Source organism: Magallana gigas, chromosome 2, assembly GCF_963853765.1.
Source record: "Magallana gigas chromosome 2, xbMagGiga1.1, whole genome shotgun sequence".
NCBI lineage: Eukaryota > Metazoa > Mollusca > Bivalvia > Ostreida > Ostreidae > Magallana > Magallana gigas.
Genome location: NC_088854.1, coordinates 4967711 through 4994628, shown reverse-complemented (window position 1 = coordinate 4994628; position 26918 = coordinate 4967711). Strand labels below are relative to the sequence as shown.

Below are 26918 nucleotides of genomic sequence, written 5' to 3'. Positions count from 1 at the left end.
CACAAACAACTTATAATTTTAATGCTGTAAATCTTTAAGCTACAAGGTGATAGTTTAATTTGTTAATTTAAATAACTTGGAGTTACTATAAAATTTGATGAGTGATTATTTTTATAATCTATTAATGGTTAATGTAATCTTCTATTATACAGACTTACTATCATAAGTTATGAGGGTGATGACTTGTGACTGACTTACTACGACGTTTGATCGGGGCGACTTATGACTTGGACTTACTAGAGGGCTTGGCAGAGTGACTGTTGACAGTGGCATCCTCATCCGATGACTCCACGAGTTCAGGGACCCCTTCACTATCTGAGTCTGACATGGTATCATCCAACGTGTTCAGCGATAACTCTTTCACTGTAACAGAGCACATACTTTAATCAACTTTTGTGTCCCTGAATCAAATGTACAGATAAGACCATATACGGTACCAGTAAAGGCCAAAAAAAAAAAATCAAGGCAGAATTCATTGCCAACAGTGGGTTCTCCTTAGAATATAAGTAATGTAATGTTATCTACATAGAAATGAGTACCTGGATACATCAACAAATGCAGCTGGCAGTTGCTATATCACAGAGATTGACAACTCGGTGCCATTAAAAAGTTTATGCTCAAACATGTGCCAGCTAGCCTATCTGATTCTTATAACTACTCTATTAGTTTTAAATTTCGATCTTTCATATTGATTCAGTGATATGTAGGTGAATGATTTGAAAAGTCTTAAAACTTATCATTGATTATCATAAGCAAAACATTGGTAAATAATTCAGGTCAATAATTGAAAGTTGGCAAAATCTTCTAAAACATGGCTGACCATGGGTCATTGTTTTTGTATGAAACTTCTCTTCAGATATAATTGCATATTTATTATTAAGATAAAGAAACTAATAGTGTGTCATACAAGTATTAACAAATTGCATATCAATCAATTTGGTAATCAAATTTCAAGGTTTTATTATTTTTTTATAATTTTAAAAATAAAGGCTTCTCCAGAATTGATAAATACTAAACAATAAAGATCACAAGATGTTGTGAAACTTTTAACAGTGGCCAAGCCCTGTCATGTTTCAGCTGCGTCAACATTCTACCAACACACTAAAATGTCTGCCTTCCTCCTTTACCCATTTTCAACTTGATCATGTTAAATACAGACAGAAAGTTTCTGCTAGTCAAAAAAAGCAGACAGGAAGGGATAACTATTTTTGGAAACTCATCTTATTATAATCATAAATAGACATGAGTATATCTACATTATATCTACATATCTCAATTGGAATGTCAAAGGATGTCCTGATATAAAATGTATAATATTTCATTTAATAACAGCAGAATGCAGAATAAACAGGAATTATATAAATTCATGAAATAAAAAATTTCAAATAATAATGATAAATCTGTAAACAGACATGACAATATGACATGACTGTCCCTCTGACAAGCAAGTATTACACAGTGTAATCAAAGGAAACCACCAAAACAGCTACATAGTGAGTACACACTACATCTTGGCTCAGTATACTGAACATGGAACGTTGGAAAGAGGCCAACACAAGAGACCAACATGTATATATGTGTCTCACATAAAAAGAACATTCGCAAAAACTTTCAGTCAAAGTTTTTACATGAACTTAAATTAATTACATTGTATATTATTTGGTAAAATTTGGTACAAAGATTCACAAGTTTCTTTAGTAAAAGTCATGTGAATTTAATTAAAATGAAAACTGATGTAAGTTTCCCCATGAGACTGATGTAAACATTCAATTCATAAAAGTCACAATTCTATCTGTGGTAAGTTTTGTATTGATACATCCTTAAATTAATGTAGTCGAAGCCAATCATCTGGTTTCAACAGAATAATGACTCAAAAATAATGATAGGGATATTCATAAATTAAAGAAAGGAGAGACAAAATAATAAAAAGATAACTCCTTCCATAAACGTCTATTGTGCTGTCGCATCCCAATTGGACCAGAGTCTATTATAAATAACCTTGCTATCAGAAAATCAAATGTAAATTCAGAGAGTTTTCTGATTTCACATCCAAATTTCTTATATTTTTTAGGGAATTTTAAAATCTTATTTCCACAACACTTATTAATAAATTACTTTTGAAAAATACAATTAGTTTGTTTATGGTGTAAAGAAGAAATTAAAGAAGCAATATTATATAATATATTTAGTTAGCATTTGTATTAGTCAATGTTAGCATTTGGATTTTCAAAAATATATCTTTCTTGGATAAATTAAGATTATTTTCTTTTGAGAAGTGGACAGACATAGCCTGTATCCACGGATGTATGCTATGCCTGTCCACTTCTCAAAAGAGAATAAAATTAAGATTTGTTGTCCAATCTTAAAACAAATGTTTAAAATCATCAGGAATACTACAGAGAAACAATTTTACTTACTGTCGATAATGTCCATATGCTTATTTAACATGAGTATCAGATGACATGAAAATCCCCAAATCTAAAAATAGATCTTTTAGATATATTTATAAACACCGCATGAATCTCCAGGAACTGGTTACCATGAAGCACTACTTTAGCTATAGTCTATTCAAACATTCGACAAAACCTCTTCAATGCCCTTTGTTCTCGTGCAATTAGCATTAAAAAAATTCTTGAAGATTCATTGAAATACCCTCTTTAACTGACTTAAGATTTCTATGATTTTGTAACAGAAATTTATGAAAATACACAGAAGTCTGAATTTTTTTTTCATAAAAGGCAACATAGTTAGGCTAAATTATACATAAATCCTGCATCTACAACTAGAAACAGTTATTGTTACTGGTATAAGGGGTAAGGGGTGTCTTTTATTTAACTCTGTTGCGTTTGACTGACTCTTTGGGGTGGGGGGGGGGGGGGGGTAGCCGGAGAGAGCACGATAACTGACGAGCATTAAGCATGTGCCTGGATTGACTGATTAGGTAACGGTCAGTGACCTTTAAACCACCGAGTTGCAAATGCCGTTTTCATTTCCAATTATGATCTATTCTCTACTCTAAAAAAATAATTCAAACTTAATTCGAGTAACCACGTGTTCAAAGCTTTGTCAAAGGTCTAACTTTTGACAAAGCAAAATGATTCGGGCAAAAACAACATTCAATTTATTTCCATAACGACAACAGTCAATGCTGAGCGCTCTCACGTCGAGACCGTCCGATCTATTTCGCTGAAACTAAAACGAAAGTACCCCTGGTTTTACCATAGACATATAACGAAGGGACCGCTGACTCACGTTCGCGCCAAATTATCTTCTAGTTTTCGCAGCGCCCTCACCGGGAGGCATACATCGAACTTCCTGTTATCGGAAAGAGCATGGCGAGCATCATAGAGAGTGAAGATCTGCATGATTTGAGCGCGTTGTTCGAAGCTGAGGTAAGTACTTCATATCAATCTGCTATATCGACCATAACTGTTTCGCGTTTAGCCACGATATTTTTACCATTACCCTTTTTAATTGATTATTTCAATCGAAAACACAGGTTATTGTACTTGTTCAAATTGTGTCAGGTTTGTATTTTGAAAACCAAGTTTTTTAATTGGCGATAAGGATTTTGATGCCGAAGGTCCACCTGAACAGCTATCTGTTGTTAATACAAATCAATCAGAGGAGAGGGTTACTGAGGCATTGATTGAGGGTGTCATTTATGATCTAAAATGTGACGAGATGTTGCCAGAGCACATTAAACAAATGCTCGTGTCCGTGCATGGTAATGTATTTTCTAAAGAGCCAGTTGAAGCAATGTTGTTGATATATTACATTATGCTGTTATTGTTGTTTTCTTTGATGGCTTGCCTTAATGCATTTTATAATTATTTTTCTGTGAAAGCTGATAAAAGTACAGAGCTTGGCTTTAATTTGATAGTCAGTTTTGTATTTAAATAATGGACTAAATTCTATTTCATCAAGAAGTGAAGGCAAAAATTTCCAATCAATCTTCAAAGTTTGTTTTAGAACAGTAAAAAAAAAATCTTTATCCTTTTTAAAAGTTACATATTGATTGTTAAAGCTGACATTACATAATAGATATGCATTATTTCCCGACCACCACCATATAAGTTGTCGATTTATATTGTTCAGTTCATCGCTTCACACCCCCTATATGTGTCCAAGAGCACCAAACATGCACATGTGAAAACCTTGCACTGTTGCAGATCGAGCAATGTCAATGATCACATAGATTATAGAAATGGAACATTTTTGTAGAAACCGTGGAAACGATGTTACATTGTTACTTTCTTGGATTTACTATCATTTAGTTTTCAATTGACAGTAACTTTCTTGAATAGTATATATACCTCAATGGCAGTAGAGGAGCAATCGAAACTAATATGGTGACCTAATGCTATTATGAATTCATGTCAGTTTTAATTCATTGAAGTTACAAAAGAGTTTATACATGTTGCAATTTGCATCTTCATTTTCATTGTTTCATTGTTAATACAATAACTAAACAAAGAGAAACTCAATAATTGTCACTTATTTATTATATATAAACTTTAAAATACTATCAATAATTTTTGACAAAGATGCTGTCAATTGAACTGATAATATATAATAAAAACTATAAGCAATATGAAAGTTATGCTTGAATTCATTAATTGTTTATTAAAGGATGAGGTTAAACAATTTCATTTAAATATTTTAAATATATTATAAATATTTTAAATATATTATAAATGAGATTTATACAATAACAATTACAGCTGTCCAGTTGGTTCCAGCTTTAAAGTCCCTAGACAACATTATTAAATCAGAAATCTTCTCGTCTTCCGCCAAAGAAAAGGCCTGGCATAACTACCAGATTCAACAGCCTTCACTTATTGATGAAGTTTTCAAAATTATCAAAAATCGCCAGCTTTCTGCTTTTATTTCACTTAAAACGGCTGAGAAAATCATAAGCAAACCACAATGTAAAGCAACAGCAAAATGTAATACTGCAGGTAGCAAGGTTTTGAAATCTGATGAAAGAGATATTGTAGCTTACATTGCAGGCTTTGTGCTATTTCGGTGCAAAAAAAAGTTTTGTTCACAACATGACGCTGAACAATGCATAGATAGATTAACCGATAAAGATGGTTCAACCAAATTAGTATCTGTTAAATCTAGAGGTGCTCTGACGCAGCCATCATCAGATATTATAGATTTTTTTGTGATCTTGGAGTTAGTGTTCAGAAAGTTGTGTACTTCAATGTCTGTTCCTACACTTCAACAATTTACTGATTCCATATGTCTGGAAAATGATGCTGTTTCAATATTTTATAATTGTACTTATCACACAGAGTCAAAAACTGATGTGCAAGAACAGTTGTTTTTAACAATATTGTCCCTTTTTCATAAAGTCAGGTGTCATGCAAAATGCAGGCAAATTATGGAAAATTTTTACATGAAAACAAAAATGGTAAGCAAGCAAAAAGCTCTTCGTAAGTCTATTAATTGATATTTATTTCTTGAAAGTTGTCTTAGAATCAAAGTATTAGAAAATGACATTTTTGGTTCTTGCTTTTTTAGCTACCATACAATGTTTTAAATGTTTTGGACAGAATCAATTGAAAAAGAGTGGTGCCTCTATGAAAAATATGTTTTCATAAAAATCGTACACTTTTTATATCAGTATTTGTCAGTTACCCACTGTATATTACATTATTATGAATTATATGATTTTAAACCCCACATTTTGTGATGAAATTCTTAAAAAGAAATTCCAAATGTTACCCCCAGGTTTTTTTTTAACCAATCAGCATTAGATTATAGACTATTGTATTAGAAAGGCTTACCTTTTGTTATAATTTAACAAAAAAATATCTACAATGTTGATTAATAACAAAAGCTTTTGACCAGTTCATTGAATTTATTAGATTTTTAATGTCTCTTGATTTTTTTAATGGGACTGTTTGAAACAGTTGGCTGCCTCTTCTCCCCTGTCCTCCCTGCTGTGTTGCCCTTTGGAATTATAGTCATGGCAAGGGACCTTTGTAGTCTCAGCTGGTTTTCTTGGTAGCTGAAATATTGTTAAAACAAACTAGAGTTAGTTTGCTGAATTTATGATTATAAATGGTATTTTTCATGGTAGCTGAAATATTGTTAAAACAAACTAGAGTTAGTTTGCTGAATTTATGATTATAAATGGTATTTTTCATGGTAGCTGAAATATTGTTAAAACAAACGAGTTAGTTTGCTGAATTTATGATAAATGGTATTTAACTTTGTGGCTATGACATTTCAATAAAAAAAATTTAAAAACCTCTAATTCCTGTTAGTTTTAGTAACTGGTAGGTGTAGAAAAATCGAAATTTTGATGTTGATTTTTATCATCATTGAACACACACTATAGATTAAACTTTCATTCCTCTTGACAATTAAGAAATAAATGACAATGTTAAAAAGTTCACCAGGATATGAACATGGTTGGTCAAGTGATCAAATCCTGTGAAGCCCAAAGGGCTTCTCAGAAGATTTGACCATGTACCAACAAAGTTCATATCCCGGTAAACTTTTTAACAATGCTGTTATTATTTATATTTGAAGAAGGCAAACCTTTAGAATTGTTAAAATAATGGAGATTTTATGTTTACAATAATCCAACTGATAAGCATGTTCTGTGATCATTGTGACATCATGAAAAAGTTCACACAAAGTTGAAAACTTTCGCTACTCTTTAGGTTCATATAATGTTCATTTTAGGAAACATATTTGCAAATGTAAATATTGGATATTTAGGGGAATTCACTCACCTGAACTGGTGAACAGTGGGGTTATCATGTCGAGCCCCCAGTCCCCTGTGTCTCCCGAAATGTTCCTCAAGAGGGTCTTGACAAAACACCTGGCTCAAGATGTATGGCACACCTTGCCTCAAAAGATATTTTGTACTTTCGACAAAGGCATTGACTGCAAGGTAAAAATTTATTTATGAATTTTGCTTGGTTATAAAATATTCACACCAGGAGATTCATTTCTCCTTAGAATATATAGTATATACAAATATGTATGTATTATTGTTTTGATGTAAGAATAATCCACTAATTTATTATCTGTAAATTGACTTACCTGTCATGATGATTCCTTCAATTGTCTGATGTGAAAGGACCATCTTGTTTCTCTCCTGCTTTGTAAATCCTGGCCTTGCTGTGACTGAGGCCTGCCAGTTACTGAAATAGTCCAGGAATTCACCTCTCAAAAACTAGAAGAAATAACAAAATTATGGTTTGTGTACCATGAAATATTCCTTCTCGGCCAAAATTTGAAAAAAATCATCATAATAATATATGATAATATTTTCATACTATTAAATGAACATTGTTTGAACCCAGAGGTATTTATAAATATTGAAGAAATTGTGCAGTATAAATATATTGGACAGACTATACAGTCTATGTGTACTTATCATACTCATAGTGTTAGAGTGACTCTTTGTCTTTATTAATACCTCAAACCTGGGATCATCAGCCTGCTTGTATGGAGCAAGGTCAGGTTTCCGTGTACGTATGGCCTCATGTAGTGACCGCCCATTCAAACAATCAAAAAACCTGTCCACCAGTTGGAAGAATTTGGAGGTCTCTGCCATCTCTGGGCCATAATAGGCAGACATTATTCTACCAACAGACCTGCTTAACACCTAGAGGTTTAATATAAAATTTATTGTATTTATTAAAAGTCATTTTTCAGTGTTTGAAATGAAGCTAATGATTAATTTATTATTTTCTTTTTTAGCTGCTGCTAGAGCATGTTGGGAAATGTGTACCTGTGCTGCCAGACGGACATTCATGGTCGATGAAGGAGTGAGATAAACATGGTCATACTTAAGCTTGGTCCTGTACAACTGTCCTTGCATGTCATCGTTATAAACTGTCTCAACATGCGACCATAAAATGTTTGAGTTGGTATTCTAAAATAGTTTGTATTAGAAGAATGAATAACCATAGGAAGGTGATAGTTGCATAATTGTGAATTTTTTATTATTGGACTGTACACATTTATTTCAATTGCTCACCCACAGATATTTGGTGCCACCTGGACGAGACTTGTGGACATTGTTTCTTATGGTTTTAATGAGGTGTGGAACATCAGAAAAGAAATAGATATTTCTTTTTTCTTCGGAAAAAGGATTGTCAGCAAAGAACACCACATCTTCATTCCCTGTTCTGTGCAGCCTGTAAAGCCTCTGATTCGGAGACGCTTTGTCGCTGGTGGATGAGATCACCTAAATGTAAATATACCAGTTTATTTCACACATCAAAAGTATGGTTTCAAGCTGATTTAAGTGATAGTGTGATACTGTGTATAGAAACTTGAGTATTCTTTTTAGGGAAATTTGATAAATCATTTGCAAGCTGTTTAATCTTGATCTTTTTAGAAATTGAACCTTCAATCCACAAGTTATCTCGAGGTAGGCCACAGCTTTCCAAAGAAGGGGGAACAACTCATCAGCAGTTGAAGATCTTGTCGGGAAATGCCCAATGCTCATTTTGATGTTGGAATTAATCCCAATCACCATGAAAACCAAGACATGGGTGGCAATTCGTTTTGTTTCATCCTACATATAAGGTTTTTTGGAAATGGAATTAAGCAGTTAAAGTGAAAATAAGAAGATCAAAGAAGGATATGAACAGAGGAAAAGTTATACATGCCATCATGATTTTATTAACATTATGTTTCAAAACTTTTTAAGTGTATAAACCTCATCAAATGTCCAGGTGTCTGGGTTGGTGAATCCTATAACTTGCTCACTTCTCCTGTCATATACAAGATCCGACTTGACCTTCATTTCATCATGTAGGAGACACACATACTTCTTCTCTGATGGCAAGTCCTTGGCAACTTTTTTTAATTCCTTTATCCAAATAGTTTATTAAAAGATCAATCTAAATTACACTGAACATCTTTTCTAGGCCATTTAGAAATATTTATTTTACTAAAACAAAAACAATTTTATGTAAGCCAGTACATCATATTAATCTGAGAATGATATTCACCTGAAAAGCCTCAGCCTGAAAACCAGATTTAGGCTGGATGAAATTAGTGTAGTCGCGAAGAGTAGCTTGATTTGGTAGTCGAAGGACTCCACTTTCTCTCAATGACTCATATGCTCTGGGACTTTGGCAACGGAGATAAATGGCAAAACGGATCATCATCGGATGCCATCTCATTCCTAATAATGATTAACGGTAATAGATTAAGTATACCAAAATTGTTAACTCTAACAATATTATAATTATCTTTCCTACAAAAACATGTGTATTGCGGAAAATGATCTAGCTATTGTAAACCTTTTGGACTAGTTGTAAATGCTTTCTTTTGTTCTTCCCAGAAAAGGTCCATGAGAGCGTTGCCAGATTTACAACTTTGAAGAGTTGCAAAAAGGCCCTCTCCAACATCATCAGCAACGGAAGCTGTCTCACCTTTAAAGTAATAAATTTATGCAAATTAACTTGATTGAAACAGGCATATGCATTATAACTTAAAATGTAATCGATTAATAATTGATTACATAGAGGAATTTTGTGTAATCAATTACTATATGACATGTTATCGATTAATAAATGATCACTTCAATTTTCCCCCACTATAATGTAAATGATTCTTCTTCTGAATATATTGTAAAAACCCTTCCAAGTTCATTAGGATTATGAGTTAACAAGGTATTTTTATTATGGAAATCTAAGACTTCACATTTCAATCTTGATAAGATAACATTTTATAATTTCTACAACTTTAATATGCATGTTCAAATGTAAAATTATAAGCAATTATGAGTCTGAGTGAAATCTTGATCTTGCACCTTCAACTTTCATAATTACAGATTATTGTTGATTACTTGAGGAAGAGTAATCATTACAATTGATTATGATTACTCTATTAAGATTATTCCATGCCTGAACATAAATTTATTTACTGTTTCTTTATGAATGTATATGTTTATGGTGTATGCAAATATGATGTTTATTTTTTTGTGGTCCATTATAGCATTGAGTCATGATTCTTTCAAGTATACAGGCTCATAACTGCAGCGGTGTGTGCATACAAATTAAGTAACGCGCGTTATGAAAATTTGTGTGCACACATCGCTGCACTTATGAGATTGTATTCTTCAAAAAATTCATGATTCAATGCTTATATTTACATTTGTCTAACTTCATGCCTTGTCTGCGAATGTGATTTATACCTTAAAATTCCTATCTTATCCTAAGGCTACAGTAACAGCCGCAAGCGTGAACTTTGACTTCCATGATAAAAATCGTCATTTTAACCTTTGAGTACCCTGTGTGCATTACAGTGTTATAACTGCCGTAGCTTTCAACACACTTTACAAGCAAAAAATATGTAGAATGTAAATATAATGTATTGAATTGCTGGTTGTTTTTTTCATTGCAGACATTATTTTACCTCTACTCAAAGATTCTACAAGACTCTGAAGCTTTCTGTTCTCTTCTCGGATGACTTTGAAATGTTTGATGAGAGTTGTTTGTGGGACATGTTTCAAAGGGGTTTTAGGATGAAGCATATTGGGAGAAGCATTTTCCTGTGCATTCAGTGAGGATTCAAGCTTAGAACAAGGACCACATAATGCGTTGCCCTGAACTCCTCCTAAGCAACCATTGGCACGAATCACACTTTTGTTGGATGGTTTTCCATTAATGACGTGGGTGGAAAAAAAGCGGTATCCCTGCGAACTTTTGATAGTGACATCTGGGCTGTCTTTAATCCCAGCGCATTTAGTTATTTTGTCTACAGCCTCCAAAAATTTGTTGACACGCATTTTCTCCACTGAGTTCTCGAATCCTTGGACCACCACCTCTGTTTTTGGAAAAAATTGTTAACTTGAAACCAGTCCTTGGCTGCGTTTAACTAAAGGATTGCAACTTATGGCCACATTAATGAATGCTTATTAATCAGGAACTAATAATTTTTTTACAAAATATGATTTTTATGGAAATCAAAATAATTGTAAATATTAGGCCATCCTTAAAAAAAAAGTTTGCTTGGAATTGCCACCTGGAAGTTTCTAGATAGAAGAATGGAGGAATAGAAAAATAGATTAATTTTCTAAATCTAAAGTTTAACTAATTAAAAATCGATAAAAAAATAAAAATCTCCATATACATGTATTAAAAAAAAAATCTTTATTTTTTGGTAGTAAATTTATCAGTAAGGGGCATTTGAATGAGATGGGAGGCAAATCCAACAAACAATTTTTTTGGGGCCTTTAATTGTTTTTCATAATTTTTTTTTGAAAGATATTTCATCAGACTGAAAATATCTATGACTTTGTCGTAAGTTCTTTTGTAAAACCCAGTGGTGTTATTTACAATAAATACATGTACTGTATAATTTGCTTATTATTATAAGGATGACTTGACAATAACAATACCACCAAAACGGACAGTGACCTCCAGGTCATCAGTAATTGTCACCAGTTTTTCCATGGTTCCTGCGGATTGGTTATACTTTCCTAGCACCAAAGCATCATCTCTAACCTTTACCCAATCTCCATTATGATTTTTTTCAAAATCTTTTCGAACCTCTGCAAGGGAGTAGTAAACAACTCTCTCAGGGACAATGGGGGTTGGGCGAGAGGTCTGAAATAGTATCAGTATCCATGTTTTATGCGACTGTTGTATATTAATTTTGTAAAATTAAATGCTATTTAAAAATCTTCTGATTTCTGCAATAATTTTCAAATATTTTTGCAACTGGCTCTGTGAACATTTTGTGTTTGTAGAGATAAAATAGAAAAAATATGTAGATAATGATGTTAATCAATTTTACTGGGTCTGGTCTTGCTGGAGCACAAGGTGTCTCTATGCTCTTTTTTGGCAGGTTTAAAGTTGGTAAGCTTCCTGTGATGAGCTTGTATCCATTGCCTGTGAATTTATGAGATTAAATTTTAAACTGAATAAGTATACAGTCATGTAGTGTACATATCAAAGAATATGTTTTATTTTTTTTTAAATATTTTCAAAATTTGAAATAGTTTGAAAAAATTCTAATGGATAAGTGTTTGGCAAATTTACTTCTATAAGTTCTTTATTGAAATTGGCATATTTGATTTATCAAAAAGGATACGGTGCACCGTATGAGTTATTCCGCAGCTGATCGAAGTTTTCAGGGGTGCTGGCAAATGGTCTGGATTGAAGTTTTAAAAATGCAGTAAATGACACAGTAACTGAATTGCTTGAATAAAAATACAAGTCATATTCAGTACTTATATCAGTAACCACAAAGAAATATCATGCATAAAAAACCATAGAAGACACTGCAACGCGCAGCAATCTGGAAAATACAACTTTCTGATAAATTATAACATCAAACAGAACTGGTAATTCATACATGTGTTGAACTTCTTAACGTATTTACCGTGAAACAATAAATGTTTGTCCTCAAAATGCACCGAACAAATATGAGCAGTGTCTGGATTGAATGATGCATCTGCCCTATTCACTGCTAAAATTAATTTAGCTCTCCATTCTTTGTCCTTGGGGAAAGAAAAGTAGCTGATCCGCTTTCTTTCCGATTCAAGTGATTTTGTTTTTGCATTGGAATTATGACAACCCACGACACAACAATGTTTGCCACCCATTCTAATGAATTGCCATATTGTTTACCTGGTTTCTATGCCTCCCGGTGAGGGCGCTGCTAGAATCGGAAGATCATTTTTCATCCGGAACACTGTTTTCGTTATGCAATATGTAAAGACTAGAGAACTCCCGAATGAGTCAGCGGTCCCTTCGTTATATGTCTATGGTTTTACATACCAACGATCTTTTATTTACTTCCTCTTCCGAGAATCACCATTGTACTTTGAGCTCGTCCGATTGAAACACTAGTGTTTTTGCAAAAATGGCGTCGTTGAAGCAAATCACGACATTCGGAATACCCTCGGAATTATCCACTCTCTGTAATGACGAACGGGAGCTAATACACCCCCTTCTCCCACATTCCCGTCTTACACAGACTATTAAATATCGTTGAATTAAGGGATTCTCAGTGTTTTAGTCCACTAAGGGAGGTTGAGGTGTTTTAAAGGGACTTGGACACGATTTGACTTAAAATTTTCAAATTTTATGTTTCCATTTTTAATGTTTATACTGATAAATATAGAAGTTTATAATGCTATGTCAAACATCAAGTTATAAGCGAGATACAGAGTTTATAATTCTTTGTTTTGTAAACAAAGCTCGAATATTGTCATTTTTTACATATATGTTGTATTGGTGTAAGTTTCAATCAAGTTTATCTTTCTTTTGTTGATAATAGTATTTATGAATATATTGAATAAGCTTAAATTGTTTTTTACATGTCATTTTGTATACGAAATGATTATTCTATACATTACATTTTTGTAAACAACTATAAGACTCGAGCTTTGTTTACATAACAACCAATTCTTACCTCTGTATCTCGCTTATATTGTAACTTGACTTTAACATTCAATATTTTGGTCAATCATTTAAAATGCACCAGTTAACCATTTTATACATTAAAAATAAATTTTTTGATCTCAAATCGTTTCCAAGTCCCTTAGTTAAAATGCGAATTTCTGCGGCATCTTCTAGGATAACATTTCATAACAAACAAATACAAGTGTGCTATTCCAGTGCTCGTAGATTAAGCAGTTATTTAAGTATTATATATTGTAGCTTATTTTATAAATTTATGGTCATAATCAATGAATAATATTCATACAAAAGAAGGCACGTAGCATCAGTTTGGCAGATATTTTTCTTAAATTTAATATATAAAATTGAATTATAGTGGAACCCCCCCCCCCCTTCTTTGGAAAATATGAAATGGAAAGAAATAAGAAAATCAAGTGTGAAATTGAAGGTAGAGGAATACTACGTACCATCCACTTTTCCCCTAGGTTTAGGGTTTTCATGATTTCGGAATTCGAATTTTTTTTAATTTAATTTTTGTTTGCTTCTGTTTGTCAAGATTTTTTGGATGAGTTTGGCCCCCGCCCCCACTTTCCAAAAGGATGATACGTGACGAATGTTTTTTTTTTTTTGTTGGAAAAGATGTTCAATAATATCAAGTATTTTTTGGTCAAATATCTTGTTTACTAAAGTGTTGAACGATATTGGTTATGATTTCAATTTAGGACCGATTAGTAATTTTTTCAACCTTATATTGCATGTATTGACTACGATGAAAATCGCACAATCTAAAAAAAAAAATAAATAAATATGATTGTCTTTTAACCACACCGAAATCACAAAGTATTCAATTTTACTATAAAATTATGTTGTGATTACGTAATATTGGTTACGTAATGTAACGTAAATAAAAATATCCAGTTTTAAAATTTAGAATTTATTAAAGTTCAAAATCACAATTAAAGAAACATCATTTTAAAAAGAAATCCAAAGTGAGAGTGAAAAATAATTATCAATCCCGCATGTCTCATCTTTGACAACTCCTCCCCTTTCTCTATAAAGGACCAATGAAATAACTCCAAGATGGAACCAAAATTTGGGGAACGCTCAAAGACATAAATTCTCAAAACAGGATACAGGAGGGAATTACCATAATAAATTCAAAGACACGCCAGTCTAAGATCTGACCATCAATCAGATAAACGAAAATAAACGAATGGCAATAAACAGGGGATCACTGTGAGAAATGGATAAGGGAGAGGAGGGAGATGTCAACATGAGAGATCACAAACAGATGCGGCAATGTATTTCTAAAATGATCAAACAAATTAAATTTCAAACATAAAATACCACTCGGTCTACAAAAGGAAATTAATTCAATATGAATGAAATATATAAGAAAGTTGTCTTTATCAATAAAATATACGTATGTATATAACAATTATCATTTTTTTTTATATCGTGCTGCTATGAAAGAGAAGAATATCATGTAACAATAATATCAAATATTCATATTATGCAACAAACGCGACATACAAAAACCTATATGTAAACAAACGTGCACCTTGAATTTAATGAAATGGTTACGAGAGAAAAATGTATTTACAGCAACGATTGTAAAGAAAACGTATGCATACACAGATCTGCTGCATATTATGTAATTCTTCTGTAGTTTGGAAAAAAAGTATATTTTCCACATAAGAGTATACGTTCGTCAAGGGTGCAAAGTTCGGCACAAATGCCCAGATCAAAATTAATTAGATCACTCCAGACCTGATCCTTGTTGTTTAATAATACGAACACTTACAATTACTGTAGGAAAGGCGATAACACTTACAATTACTGTGGGAAAGGCGATAACACTTACAATTACTGTAGGAAAGGCGATAACACTTACAATTACTGTAGGAAAGGCGATGGCCGTAATTTATAGTACGGTCATCAAAACAATTAATTCAATTCAATGGTTTATTGACATCACCATGTTGGCATACAGTCAAAATGAATCAAATGACATGGCAATGAACTTTATTCTCATAACTGAATTTACAGTGTAGAGAAAATACGTATGTACAGTATGTACAAACTACAATAAATATAATAGATGAGAATAATTGGTACAGGCATGATGAAGGGATAACAGATATAATTTAACCAAGAGAGCTAACTCTCTCAAATATGGTATCCAACAGTTTACAAATATTGGTAAGTTGGTATGACATTCAACAGTGTTTCAAATTTTACAACATTTCGATTGTTATGAAATAATTTGGTAATCATATAACCCTTGAATTGGATATATATACATCAGTACATTTGAAAAGGTAGTGAAATTCATCTCCAATTTCATTGCAGGGACATAATTTACAAATTCTGTTTTCTCTAGGAATATTAAACCATCTACCTATCTCAATAGGTAATTTAGCATTGCCAGTGCTAAAATTACAATATTTCTCACGGAATTCTGTTGGCAAAATCAATAAATACTTTTCAACAGACAATATCATAAAATAAAGGCTATAGCATGCAAGACAGTTTTATACAATACTTCATTGTCCCTGGAACTGCTTTTTCTGCATAAAGCATTTATCTAAGTAGATACATAGACGTTTTGTAGTATTATAATCACTTTAAAACAATTTCTTACATAGGATCAATACCACAGTATAATTTATCATTGAAAATATCACAATAATGAAATCGAAGATTGTCATACATAGGACAGTAAAGTACTAAATGTATTTTATTTTCGACTACCAATTTGATTCCATATTTCTTAGTCTGAAATAGTATTTAAACATGTTTTCATAACATAAATAGTAAAGTTGATAAGTACCTAGTTCAATATTGACTGCTAAATATGATGCTTTTCAATGTACATTAGAATATCTTTGAATATATGATTTTGAATTTTTTCAAATGGAAAACATTCTGAAGATTTTATATCTAGTTTATAGTCTGAGATCCATATTTCAGATCCATTTATTATTTAATAGTATATAATAGGTTATTATTGCCAGTTATACTTGATTTTAGTGCATAATATGCCTTTTTAGCTCGTTCTGAAAGTAAATTGTTCAGAGGCAAACTTAAGCTTTCCATTTGATGTAAACACTAGTCCTAAGTATTTATATTGATCTGTTATAGGTACAATATTATGCTTATAATAAAAACCATACATGTCTTTCACTGTTGCTTCTCTGGAGAAAATCATTGCATTGGTTTTATCCATATTGTAACTGCCAATCAGTACAATATTTTTACAAAGAATTCACACAATGTTGGATCACAGATGGAGATTCGAAAATTAAAACTAATTAAAGTCATCAGCAAAAAACATGTGATTAACAGGCATTGAATCTAAATATGCTGGTAAAGTATCTGAACTATGCACGTATTCTAAAATGTCATCAACATATAAATTAAACAGAGTAGGACTTAAATTGTCTCCTTGTTTAACTCCGCAATTGGCTCTGAATGGTTCACTCAACGTTGTTATTTTTACATGAATACTTTGTGTTAGAGTACACATCAAATAAAATCTTATAAGAGTTGCCACCAATACCTATCTAAAACATTAGTGCAGACCTCCATACAGTATCAAATGCTTTTGAAAAGTCAATATAACATGCATACAAGTTGTCTTTCTTTTTACCCAAGTATTTATTGACCAAAGTTTTGAGTATGAAAATACTGACTTAATAAATTATTATTTTCTAGATAGTTATTTAAACGTTGTTGAAAAATACTTGTGAAAAGTTTCCCCAAACTAGTGACACTTAATCCTCTGTAGTTATTTGTGTCATTAGGATCTCCACTTTTGTACAAGGATGTGATCACTGATAAGTTCCAAGATTCAGGCATTTTGCCATTATTTAGTATGATATTAAATACTTTTGTTAAAACTGGTAATAGAACATCACTACTTGTTTTGATAAATTCACTTAGAATCAAATCATTACCTGCAGAATTTTTGTTTTTAGTTTAACAATACTCTGTCTGATTTCGTTAGAAGTGAAGGGATAGTCCAACGGATTATTTTGTTATAAGGATTGACATGTCGGCCGAGCTGATTGCTGCATTTAGGCAGGTGCTTATATTTTTTGCTGGGTTAACTGTCAGAGTTTTCTTGGTAAGCCTGTTCAATTATGGATAATAATGTCGTAAAGTCCGAATCATGTATATGAGGTGTTTGATAACAGATTGGTCCATTAATGACCTTTCGTAACGAAAGATTTCAGACTTTAAGACTTTTTTGAAATTCCATGCAATTTTGTTTGGAAAAATACCAGTCTCCAGTAAGAAGTTAGATATATACTCTTCTAGGGAGTATTTGTGAAGAACTGAGGTTATGTCTTTATTTGACTTATCCAAAGGAGGTATCTCGCTTGTCGTAAAAATATGTAAATTAATTGCCTGAAAAAGAATATTGTTTAAGCTAGAAAGTCATGGGAAAAGTTACACAGTTAAAAAAAAATATAATTTGTTTTTTTCCAATGCATGACGTGGTAAGTCTTAGACCTACTACATGTATACACTTTCGCAAATATCTGACTGCGTTAATGTTTTCAGGCCTTGAATGTATTTGACGGTAAAATGTTGTTATTATATCATACTGGGGATAATCTTATTATTAACAAAAATATTTTTAACGCCAGGCGCTTGTGTATAACCCATAGTTTTTGTTGTGCATTAGAAAAAAAAGAAGGGGGTGGTGGTGACTAAATGTTGAACATACATAAAATGATTGACTGTTGAAGAAAAAATTTGTTTAAAAATTCAAAAATATCATGTCAAATAGAAAAGACATGATATTGTGAAATGTTGAGAAGTCAAAAATTCTAATATTGTGTCGGACGAACAAAAGAATGGCCAATTTTAGAGAGAGAGAGAGAGAAAATATGTTGGACACTAGGGATGCTACAGATATTAACCTCACGTGTTTGTAAAAAGAATACATATTTTTCAATTTTGTGTCAGTATGTTTTGTGTATCCATTGTCACTTTGCTCCTTGAACACACGAAAACAAATATGTATTTTGAAGTCCTCAAGGAATATAGGCGAATAAGATGGTACAGATGCCTTTAGATTTCGTTTCATGTTTTAAAATATTTTAAGGTACACCGGTATATATAATCGAATCTTCAGCGATCCAAAGCTCGGAATTTTTAAAATACCTAATATTTTTGTTTAGTGTGCAATTTTAAAAAATGATTCTAATGTTTGGTGGGTCATCTTCATCCTTTCGTTCATGTAAAGTCAGTTATATTATACAATGACAAAAATAGAGAGCATATAGGCTCACTTTATGCATTTAATTGATTGTGAGGGAAATATGAAGATTTATTCCCCCATGAAAATTCATATTTCTTGAGGGCAACGCCCGAGGGAAATATGATTTTTCCTGCGGAACAAATCTTCACATTTTCCTCACAATCATGCAATACATTGTTAATTATACCAAACGACAGGTGATAATTTAGAATTTTTAATACACTGTAGACAATTTAGAAATTCTTAATAGAGATAATCATTTAATTACATCGTATGCTCATCCACAGGATTTTTCATAAGCATGGAATGAAAATTCGAGGGATGGGATATGATGAGAACACGACGATGACAGCGAAATATGAGGTTTTATTGCATGACACGTGATTGTCTAGAACAAATAATACTCTTTCTATAAAAGAAAGTCGACTTTCCAAGGAAACTCGGCGCATAATAACAACAAATTCATTTTTGGTGCAATTGATTTATAAATGGTGTCGAGTTGTATACAATTGAGAGTATTTCAGGTACAATTAAGTAAACACTTTCACATGCTGTACTCACATTTAACTAGCGCTCTCTCTCTCTTTCTCTCTCCATCTCTCTCTCTCTCTCTCTCTCTCTCTCTCTCTCTCTCTCTCTCTCTGCCAATCTCTGTCAACAGACCACCTCACATCGACGTTTGATTGCTCACAGACATTTGGCACCTCACGTTCATATCACATGTAAGCGTGAACAAGCTCCTACACTTACATATAGGACTATTTATTGCACTAAGCCCAGGCTACAGGGGTGCTCAGTATGTTTCCAACTACTGCACCCTCTGATAAATATAATAAATATATCGGTGCACAATTTGATTATAATGTAGTGAAATAAACATTATTATATGACGACGTTTTTTCCAAGTATTCTTTACAGTTTACCCTTTCAAAGGCGAGTTGCTTTGATATCTTAAGCGTGTACTAGTAATTAATTACACGTGCAAGGAGTTAATCGCGCTGTTTTGTAGTTCTTTAACTCCGTTTCAGGGCCACAGTGTGAATGGCTCAGTCTGGTGGTACTTCGTCTGTTGACAGGAAGGAGGGACGACGAAAACATTTGGATTCGGAATACCCTCGACCAAGTTGTAGAATCGGTTAGAGATTGAATCGGTGACATTGGCGCCGCCTAGCAGGATGTCCTCGCTTGATAAATAACAGTTATTGAGCGTGAAGGATATGTAGCGTCGAGCGTCTATAAATAAAAGAAAAGCCCATAGTTATAGATCATCCACATGTTTATAGCAAATTTTACCTAAAACCTCATATACAACATTCATACGACGGAAATTTGCTAATGTATGCAAATTTACACATGAGTTACTCTCAGAAGTAAAAGTTAATTTGCTAAGCGTTCAGATGCCTGATTTGTGTACTGTAAGTGAATCCTCAAACTGATATTCCAAATACGAAGATGGACCGCTTCGCAATTCAGACGTGAATTTTCACAGAAAAGGGGTATTTTCTTACTAAAATAGTTGGGTATAGGACTAGATTTTGGATATTTCCGAATCAAAGAAACTATTATAGAGGTCCAACCCACTGGTTGATAGGACAGAATCGTACTTTATGTCTGTAAATACGAAACTTACCGCGGTAGTATGTGGATTTTTTTTTTAAAAAGAAGAAAAATTTCTTAAAATTTTGTGAAAAGTTGGAAAATGTTTGGCTACAGCCCCGAACACGTTGCATGTTAAGAAAGAGGTAGCCATTGCTATCTTTTTATAGTGTCTTCAGCGGAATGTAGGAGGACTGGAAACCCCTTTGATATTGCTACAGAATATATGCAAAATTTAACTTGCACATAGTCCTGATTAGGTGCAGATTTACTCAACTGTGCAAAATTTGCCTATGATGAGCAAATCCATGCGACAAAAATTGCACACGTAAGTAAATTTACATATGTATAAAGTATACTGATGTATGCAAATCATGACGTATGGATGAGGTATAAGACGCATGTATAATTGTAATCGTCAGCTATTCAAATAATCATTGCTCACTGTGCCGAAGGGGGGAGGCGTCTGACCACTGTTGGAGGACAATGTTCTCCCCGGGGCCTCCCATCGTGTACTCGTCCACAAACGTGGCGTTTGGCGGGATTTCGATGTCCCTCCAGGGCCGGGCTGGGGCCTTGGTACAGTTCCGAGTCCTGAGGTCCACCTTGTATTCTATCCCCTCATTGGCTAGCACAAGGTACTCGTAAAATCTGAAAATGGAAACGCTAGAGGTTATATTTGACATTTTCACAATATAAGGAGTCTTGCAAGCCAATAAAACTTTAGCCATAATTTACACTATGACTAAGTAAAAAATCAAAATAGTTTAATTTTAAGATTTGAGAGTTTTCTATGTCCTTATATAGAGCTCTACATCTCAAAGGGATTAAAAAAGTCTACACTCAACAAAACTTTGAAGTGTTCACCCAAAAATAGAATAATTTGAAAATTACGAAATAAAATAATATGAAATTTTCAACATTTAGTAACCGATACTTCTTTTCATCAATAGCGTAGATAAAGTAAGACAACAGCGATTGAAAGCAATTATCCGTGACGAAACGTCAAAACAGTAAATTAGTATTTTTCTGCGCATGCTTAATATGATTGACAATAGATTTTTAGTGATTGAAATTAGTCTTTGGTGATAGTTAAAAAAGAAAAACACTGTACGTTTGCTGTCTTTTTTGTACTCGACATTGTTTAAATAATAAGCAATCGAGAGGAAACGTCATTTTGATATCTTTTTTTTCATCCATAAGTGCATCGACATTTCCATCGGCAACTTAGCGCAAACCAAAAGCTCTGAGCGAAATTCAACCTAACCGGAAGTGTTTGTGATATTTAGCAAAGGTCAAGGTCTCTGGTTGCAATCAGGGGTCAAGGACATCATTCTTAAGTATTTGATAGTTAAGTGTTAATCAGTCACTCGACGACAAGACAAATAAATGTGCTTATTTATTTAGGAAAAAACATTAAACTGGGTGAACACTTAGAAGTTTTGTTGAGTGTATAAATGGCCACGTCCATCTTGCATCTGGATGCAGTGTTTATTGTATACATTACCGTCTTCCCGGTGTAAACTCGCTCAGTTCCTCGAAGATCGCTTCACGTTTGTTTACAGCATCGTAGTTAAACATGAATCGGTTTACTCTGTTCTCTACGTAATCCAGCTGAACGACTCTAGCCTGTTAAAGAAATCATGGAATAGTATACTATTGCCGACGACTTTAAATTTGACAAGTCTTGTCTGTCAATAAAACATTAATACTGTTCATAAACTGTTCAGATAATTTATCCGGGGGGGGGGGTGTTCGAGGGATATTTATGTCTGATGGGGAGAGAGTGGGTCCGGGACATATTTTACGTAATATATACGTAATTTCGGTAGGGAGTCCGAACCTGACCTGACTCCCTGCCCAATGATCCGCGCATGCCATTTTCTGACTATATTGTTGATTCTAGCCGTGAAATGAAAAAAAATGTATTACAATTTACTGACTTCTAACTGGACGACTCTGGACCATCAATATAATCACGGTCATTGTATCGACTACTGACTACTAACTGAAGGATGTCCATTAACAGAATCAAGGATATCATTGCTATGTCATGCTGTTTACTGAATACAAAATGGATGATGTCAATGGAAGCAAGAATATCGTTTACTGGATGATGTCAATGGAAGCAATAATAATATTGCTATATACTGACTTCTAACTAGATGATGTCAATGGAAGCAAGAATATTATTGCTATATACTGACTTCTAACTAGATGATGTCAATGGAAGCAATAATATTATTGCTATATGCTGACTTCTAACTAGATGATGTCAATGGAAGCAATAATATTATTGCTATATACTGACTTCTATCTAGATGATGTCAATGGAAGCAATAATATTATTGCCATATGCTGACTTCTAATTAGATGATGTCAATGGAAGCAAGAATATTATTGCTATATACTGACTTCTAACTAGATGATGTCAATGGAAGCAAGAATATTATTGCTATATACTGACTTCTAACTAGATGATGTCAATGGAAGCAATAATATTATTGCCATATGCTGACTTCTAATTAGATGATGTCAATGGAAGCAAGAATATTATTGCTATATACTGACTTCTAACTAGATGATGTCAATGGAAGCAATAATATTATTGCCATATGCTGACTTTTAATTAGATGATGTCAATGGAAGCAAGAATATTATTGCTATATACTGACTTCTAACTAGATGATGTCAATGGAAGCAAGAATATTATTGCTATATACTGACTTCTATCTAGATGATGTCAATGGAAGCAATAATATTATTGCCATATGCTGACTTCTAATTAGATGATGTCAATGGAAGCAAGAATATTATTGCTATATACTGACTTCTAACTAGATGATGTCAATGGAAGCAATAATATTATTGCCATATGCTGACTTCTAATTAGATGATGTCAATGGAAGCAAGAATATTATTGCTATATACTGACTTCTAACTAGATGATGTCAATGGAAGCAATAATATTATTGCCATATGCTGACTTCTAATTAGATGATGTCAATGGAAGCAAGAATATTATTGCTATATACTGACTTCTAACTAGATGATGTCAATGGAAGCAATAATATTATTGCTATATGCTGACTTCTAACTAGATGATGTCAATGGAAGCAATAATATTATTGCTATATACTGACTTCTAACTAGATGATGTCAATGGAAGCAATAATATTATTGCTATATGCTGACTTCTAACTAGATGATGTCAATGGAAGCAATAATATTATTGCTATATGCTGACTTCTAACTAGATGATGTCAATAGAGGCAAACATGTTTTTGCTATTTATTGACTACTAACTGGATGACGTCAATAAAAGTAAGAATATTTTTGCTATTAACTGACTATACGAACTAGATAACCTCAATAGAAGCGAGAATATTTAGCTATAAATTTACTGACCTCTGACAAGATGATCTCAATAGAAGCAAGAATATTATTGTTATTTACAGCCTTCTTACTAGACGACTTCTATAAAAGCAAGAACGATTTGCTATTTACTGATTACTAGATGACGTCAATAAAAGCAAGGATATTATTTCTATTAGATCTAATGACTACTCACTCATTAGATGACGTCAATAGAAGCAATAGAAACATGTACTGTTGATATTTACCGACTTCTGACTAGATAGCCTCAATAGAAGCAGGACTATTATTGCTGTAATAGATGGTATTGCTATTTACTGAGTTTATATTCACCACTGACGGTTTCAGTTTATTGTGATTACAATATTGATAGATTAAACGACTACCAACTAGATTGATAATATTTGTCTGTTGTTCCAGAATTACAAACATGGTTCATTTTACTGAATTGTTATTTCAGTAAATCAGTATATAATGGTTTTAGTCTATTTGACTTTTCATGACTGGATGGTTTTACCGTTTTAGTATCTAAATTGAAAATGCGCGCCAGCTTGAAAAACTATAAATGTTGTTTTGCAGTAATTGACAACCATTTCCCTTCAAATGAGATGTTTCATCACAGAATGAAATTACTTATACAGTATACGGTGGCGTCTCATTGAATGGGTTATAAACGCCTTCTCAATTGTCTAATTCACACTTTGCAGAAGTTGTTTCCTTTTGCGGGGTCAACTAAAAGGTTAAAAAGAAAAAAAAAACCCAACTTTCCCTTTCTTTAAGCAACCAAATATTTGGGAGTCCTGTGATGAAATCTCTTTGAATTTGATTTATTAATTCGATATGTGGGTTGTCCCAACCTGGGGTAGTCAAAATACACAACTGAAACGAATTCTTATAATGTTACAAACCTCTAAACCACAAAGACTACTGTGAGAAAGATACCCCCCCCCCACATCCCCGCCCTAGATGGCGACCAAGGGACATTTTGTAAAGAGTAGATTGGTCTATTTCCAACGATTTTCCATATACGTAAATAAATTAACAATGAACTTCTATTATAGCTTATACATATGTAATTTGTGATGAGATAAATTGAAGTACGAGGGATTTTAAAGCGGTTTTAAAGGACACAATAGGGTAAAAGAGGCTGCGAGTTTATATGCATGTATATAAGATTAAGCTTTTTACAGCTTCCTGTCAGCGAGGCCATAGTTAAGTTTATTAAGCGAATTACTTTCACAGGTATATCGTAAGTTTAGTAGAGTAAAAGTAAGATTCAAGGAAAGGACCGAAAACGTTAAAGATGAAGTTACCTGAAACTGTGACGGAGCGACACATCGCTTGGGTTCCTGCGCACCTGTCAGGTAAACAGTCCCCAGGGCAGCTGTGAGGAAAACGAGTACCCCCTTCATAGTGTGAGTGTGTACGGGGGAGTGAGACGGCGTGACGGTACAGGACGGGAGATGTCTGTGCAGTGATCGGCAGTTATCCTCGTGATAACGGCGGACCTTTGATTGCCTGAGGAGATGGGGGACTTCGACCACTCGACTACTGTGTTATCTGGCGGCCATACTGTCGTGTATTTGTTACAATACCCCAATCAACTTATCTAGACTGTGGTTCCTTGCTGTGAGACGGTGTCCCGATGTATAGGTTTATACATGCATGCTTGGGATGTACATGTACTTCGGGGTGCGGCGTAGAAAACAATTAAGCTTCATCTAGGCACATGACCTCTCATTTGACAAGTTTCTGGTGACACAATCTATTGATAAACATCGAATGATGTTACACTAGCTGTACATACATTGTATTCTGTATATCTACAACAGAAAGTGACAAAATAGGGTAATTATGTTAATAAAAAGTGTAATATATGTTTGGAATTAAATGTACTGTTGTGCCAGGGGCATATGGCATTTTGATATTATTTTTTTTAAATTATGGAATGTAATTCATTGAGAGAGAGAGAGAGAGAGAGAGAGAGAGAGAGAGAGAGAGAGAGAGAGAGAGAGAGAGAGAGAGAGAGAGAGAGAGAGTATGGACAGCATTGTACCGAGTTGGATAAGATTCGCATATGATTTCTAGTAAGCATCAAAATATAAACCTCCTGTGGGGGAGAGAGCGGTGCATACCCCGGACTGTGGCCTGAGACGAACAAGTCCCATACCTTGTCCGAAAGACAGAACAAGACACTGCATGTATTCACTCTCTCAATGGAATTGCGTTTTATCATATTCATGTGTAAATATGTACATGAAGTCTATAGTACTGAGTATTAAAGTTCATCAACTCTTTGATAAGAGAGATACTGACTTTTTATATTTCCATATCCATACATTTGTGTACGAACTAACCAAATTACTAAACTCACTAAACTAAATGTATAATTTATTAAGGGGAGAGTCTTCCCTTGATTCTATTTAACGAAATATTAAACATATTTATGAAGAAAAATGTCTAAAGTAAGGAATTTATCATATAACATATTTTCTCTCCTGACAATTTTACAACCTGGCATAGAAATGGTTGAGAAAGAAATCATGTATAATTTTAAAACTATGTTTTTTTTCGCAGAAAATTTGCATAGGAAAAAGTTATCGTTATTCAAAATGACTGAATACCAACAAACTAAAACATAATCTAAAGAAATTAATTAAAAGGGACTTGACTTTTAGAACGTGTTTACTAAAAAAGATTTTCCAGACTATTTACAATCAAGCCAGTTTTTGGTGAACATTTTATCTGTACACAGATATAACTAAAACCCACAAAAATCTGTATTTTCTCTCTTTTTTAAATTAATGGTCAATAAAGTAGCCTTTCTGTCAATTCATATTCTCATAATTTTTAGAAACAAGTAAATCTTCAATGTAAGAGCAATCGAAAAATAAACAAGCATTCTGAGAGTATTGCATAAGCAACAGGCACGTAGCATCGTTTTTGAAAGTGGGGGGGGGGGGGGGCCAGACCCAACCAAAAAATCTTGACAACCAAAAAAAAAAAAAAAAAGAAAGAAAATTAAAGTTTTCAAAAATCTTCAAAATCCTAATCCGTGGGGGGGGGGGGGGGTAACTTCAATTTGACTCCTCATTTCCTTATTTTCTTATCAATTTTTTACTTACTTTCAAAAGAGTGGGGGGCCAACTCCATTATCTTTCATTTTTTTATATGTAAATTTAAAAAAATTTGTTGCTGCGAGAAAAAGTGCCCCCCCCCCCCTGATGCTACGTGCCTGATCAATACACGTCCCCTACCAGTTTGTGGCAATCGCAACTTCT

At 33.3% G+C, this 26918-nt stretch overlaps 2 protein-coding genes and 1 long non-coding RNA gene across 14 annotated transcripts in view; 1 reads left to right on the top strand and 2 right to left on the bottom strand.

The window, feature by feature from the left end:
- LOC105347332 (E3 ubiquitin-protein ligase TTC3) overlaps positions 1–12897 on the bottom strand; it is a 41744-nt gene extending 28847 nt beyond the window's left edge. For 3 of the 4 annotated variants that reach the window (XM_066074645.1, XM_066074646.1, XM_066074647.1), the window contains exons 1-2: positions 2418–2501; positions 238–363 (exon numbers count right to left, since the gene is read on the bottom strand). In XM_066074645.1, the coding sequence (XP_065930717.1) occupies positions 238–363; positions 2418–2448 (157 nt within the window). In that variant the 5' untranslated portion in view covers positions 2449–2501. Of the gene's footprint in view, positions 1–237; positions 364–2417; positions 2502–12770 lie in introns of those variants that run through there. The other variant, XM_066074648.1, reaches the window with a different exon arrangement.
- Positions 3219–10803, top strand: LOC117682538 (uncharacterized). Of its 9 annotated transcripts, none has more exons than XR_010710652.1 (8): positions 3219–3392; positions 3568–3727; positions 6739–7221; positions 7465–7639; positions 7729–8224; positions 8372–9182; positions 9326–9423; positions 10390–10803. It is a non-coding gene; the product is annotated as an uncharacterized lncRNA (long non-coding RNA). The 9 variants fall into 9 exon arrangements; XR_010710654.1 differs by lacking the exon at positions 3568–3727 and having other exon boundaries at positions 3220–3392; positions 7729–7888; positions 8015–8224; XR_010710653.1 differs by lacking the exon at positions 3568–3727 and having other exon boundaries at positions 3220–3392; positions 7729–7898; positions 8015–8224.
- A 6325-nt stretch (positions 12898–19222) lies between the features above and the next one.
- On the bottom strand, positions 19223–25190 carry LOC105347331 (mammalian ependymin-related protein 1). Its single transcript, XM_034447130.2, has 4 exons — positions 24951–25190; positions 21770–21891; positions 20708–20913; positions 19223–19899 (listed from the first exon to the last, which is right to left on the bottom strand). The coding sequence occupies exons 1-4, from the start codon at positions 25047–25049 to the stop codon at positions 19691–19693; spliced, it is 636 nt and encodes a 211-aa protein (XP_034303021.2). The 5' UTR covers positions 25050–25190; the 3' UTR covers positions 19223–19690.
- Positions 25191–26918: the final 1728 nt, after the last annotated feature.

Excerpts from the sequence above, each read along its gene's own strand:
- LOC105347331 (XM_034447130.2), bottom strand. The coding sequence starts at position 25,049 with ATGAAGGGGGTACTCGTTTTCCTCACAGCTGCCCTGGGGACTGTTTAC. Across the intron at positions 21,892-24,950 it reads TCGCTCCGTCACAGTTTCAG|GCTAGAGTCGTTCAGCTGGA; the intron begins GTAACTTCATCT and ends TTTCTTTAACAG. Across the intron at positions 20,914-21,769 it reads GAGTTTACACCGGGAAGACG|ATTTTACGAGTACCTTGTGC; the intron begins GTAATGTATACA and ends TTCCATTTTCAG.